The 1,911-nt window shown below is 38.6% G+C and overlaps 1 protein-coding gene across 1 annotated transcript; it reads left to right on the top strand.

Annotated features, from left to right (window-relative positions):
- Positions 1 to 233: 233 nt before the first annotated feature.
- On the top strand, positions 234 to 1,380 carry LOC108564838 (nuclear receptor subfamily 2 group E member 1-like; the record flags this gene model as incomplete). The annotated part of the gene is made up of 3 exons (XM_017923996.1): positions 234 to 496; positions 964 to 1,044; positions 1,219 to 1,380. Coding segments are annotated over exons 1-3 (253 nt in total), but the record flags the coding sequence as incomplete, so codon positions are not given.
- Between the last annotated feature and the right edge of the window lie 531 nt (positions 1,381 to 1,911).

The following is a 1,911-nucleotide window of genomic DNA, read 5'->3' as shown; positions in this document are numbered from 1 at the left end:
TGTTTTTTTCTTCTTCTTTCGTATTTGTGTGTGTGTGTCGGGAGAAGGGTAGAACTATGTCTGGCGGCGTGTTGGAGGGGTTGGAGTGCGAAGCGCGTGTGTGTGTGTGTGTGTTTGGGGGTGGTCGGAGTCACCCCCACTCCGCGCGAAAGGTAGGGGGGTTACATGACAAAATGGCCTGCGGACGGGGCCGGTGGAAAAGCGGCCTCCGCCGATCAGTCGGATAGTCGCGTTTCCGCACACAGCACCATCGCCGCCTACGCAACCACCACCACCTACCAACCGTCGTCACAATTACCACCTTACGCGCTTACGTAACTTCAGTTGCAGTCATCACTCACCTGTGTTCATCATCATCATAACCATTATCGCTCGTCCGTGCAGGTGGAAATAGTAGCGGGCGCCCGGCGCATCCACCCAACCATCGACGGCTCCAAAATTGATTCCTCCATCTGGGGAAAAGTTCGCTCTGGCCAAGGCCGGAGGATGGGCACAGGTAATGAATGAATCCGATCATCTTCAACAATGAAAAGAAAACGATCAAAACCAGACTGTCCATATATATATATATATATACATACACAAGTAGAAACGTAGATATATATATGTTATCCACCTATTTGTCTTCGAATGTCCTCCTTTGATGTGTAAATTCTCGACTGGCAAAGGGGATTTCGTCCAGGCGAGAGGAGAGGATTACCATCGGATCTGTTTGTGTGAATTCCCTCCAGTGTCCACAGTTGGTTTGCAAACGACAACAACGCGTGCTAAATACTCCATCCATCCAACCATCTCTTGCAGCCAAGAAATAAACAAGTCCACAAAACATCATCTCTTCTTCACCAAACTCATCCCTATTTGAAATACAAAATACAAAAATTATAAAAAATTACCTTATTTCAAAATAATCAGTTTTAACAAATGCTATCATCTATCCTTCTATTATTCTTGTTAACTTTTCAGGCGACAGACTACTTGATATTCCCTGCAAGGTGTGCGGTGATCGGAGTTCCGGAAAACACTATGGGATTTACAGTTGCGACGGTGAGAACACATTCATGTATTTTACATTACAATATATAAATCTGGACTATTTAATGTTAAGAACCAGATCAAATATTCGTGACACACAACTAAAATCAAAGTTTAATTTATCATTACTGCATGCAATTCAAATTATATAACTTTATTCAAATTACATCTGAATTGGATTTTCAGGTTGTTCCGGATTCTTCAAACGCAGCATCCATCGAAACAGGGTGTACACCTGCAAAGCGACGGGCGACATGAAGGGCCGCTGTCCCGTCGACAAGACGCACAGGAATCAGTGTAGAGCCTGCAGACTTCACAAGTGCTTTCAAGCCAGCATGAACAAAGATGGTAAGTGCAAAAATTTCAAACAAAATATCTATCATCTCTAACTGCATTAAACTTTTTCGTACAAAAAAAATAATATTACAACATTTTAGAGAAAGAAAAAAAACTTTCCATGAACTTAATTAATTCAATCTAATAAAATCAATGCAATGTTTGTTAGAATAAGTAAACTTTTCCGTTTAAAACTCTAAACAAAATAGCAAAATAAAAACAAAATTAAATTATTTTTTTATGAAATTAAACAAAGTAGAAACTAATTGAATATAAAATATTTTGTATTTGTTGTTATGGCGACCATAAAAATAAACAATTGTATTGCTCGTGATCTATTGTTTCTCATTGGTTGTTGGTGTTGTTTTTTGTTTGCGAATTGTGGGTGGCAATAAATAAAAAGCAGAAACCAATTGAAAGTTGATGTGATAATATTACACCATTTCAGAGAAAGAAAAAAAACTTTCCATAAACTTAATTAATTCAATCTAATAATATTAATGCAATGTTTGTTAGAATAAGTAAACTTTTCCGTTTAAAACT

The sequence above is a fragment of the Nicrophorus vespilloides genome, unplaced genomic scaffold (assembly GCF_001412225.1).
Source record: "Nicrophorus vespilloides isolate i.1.1-1 unplaced genomic scaffold, Nicve_v1.0, whole genome shotgun sequence".
Lineage (NCBI taxonomy): Eukaryota > Metazoa > Arthropoda > Insecta > Coleoptera > Silphidae > Nicrophorus > Nicrophorus vespilloides.
This window is presented reverse-complemented; position numbering and strand designations above follow the sequence as displayed.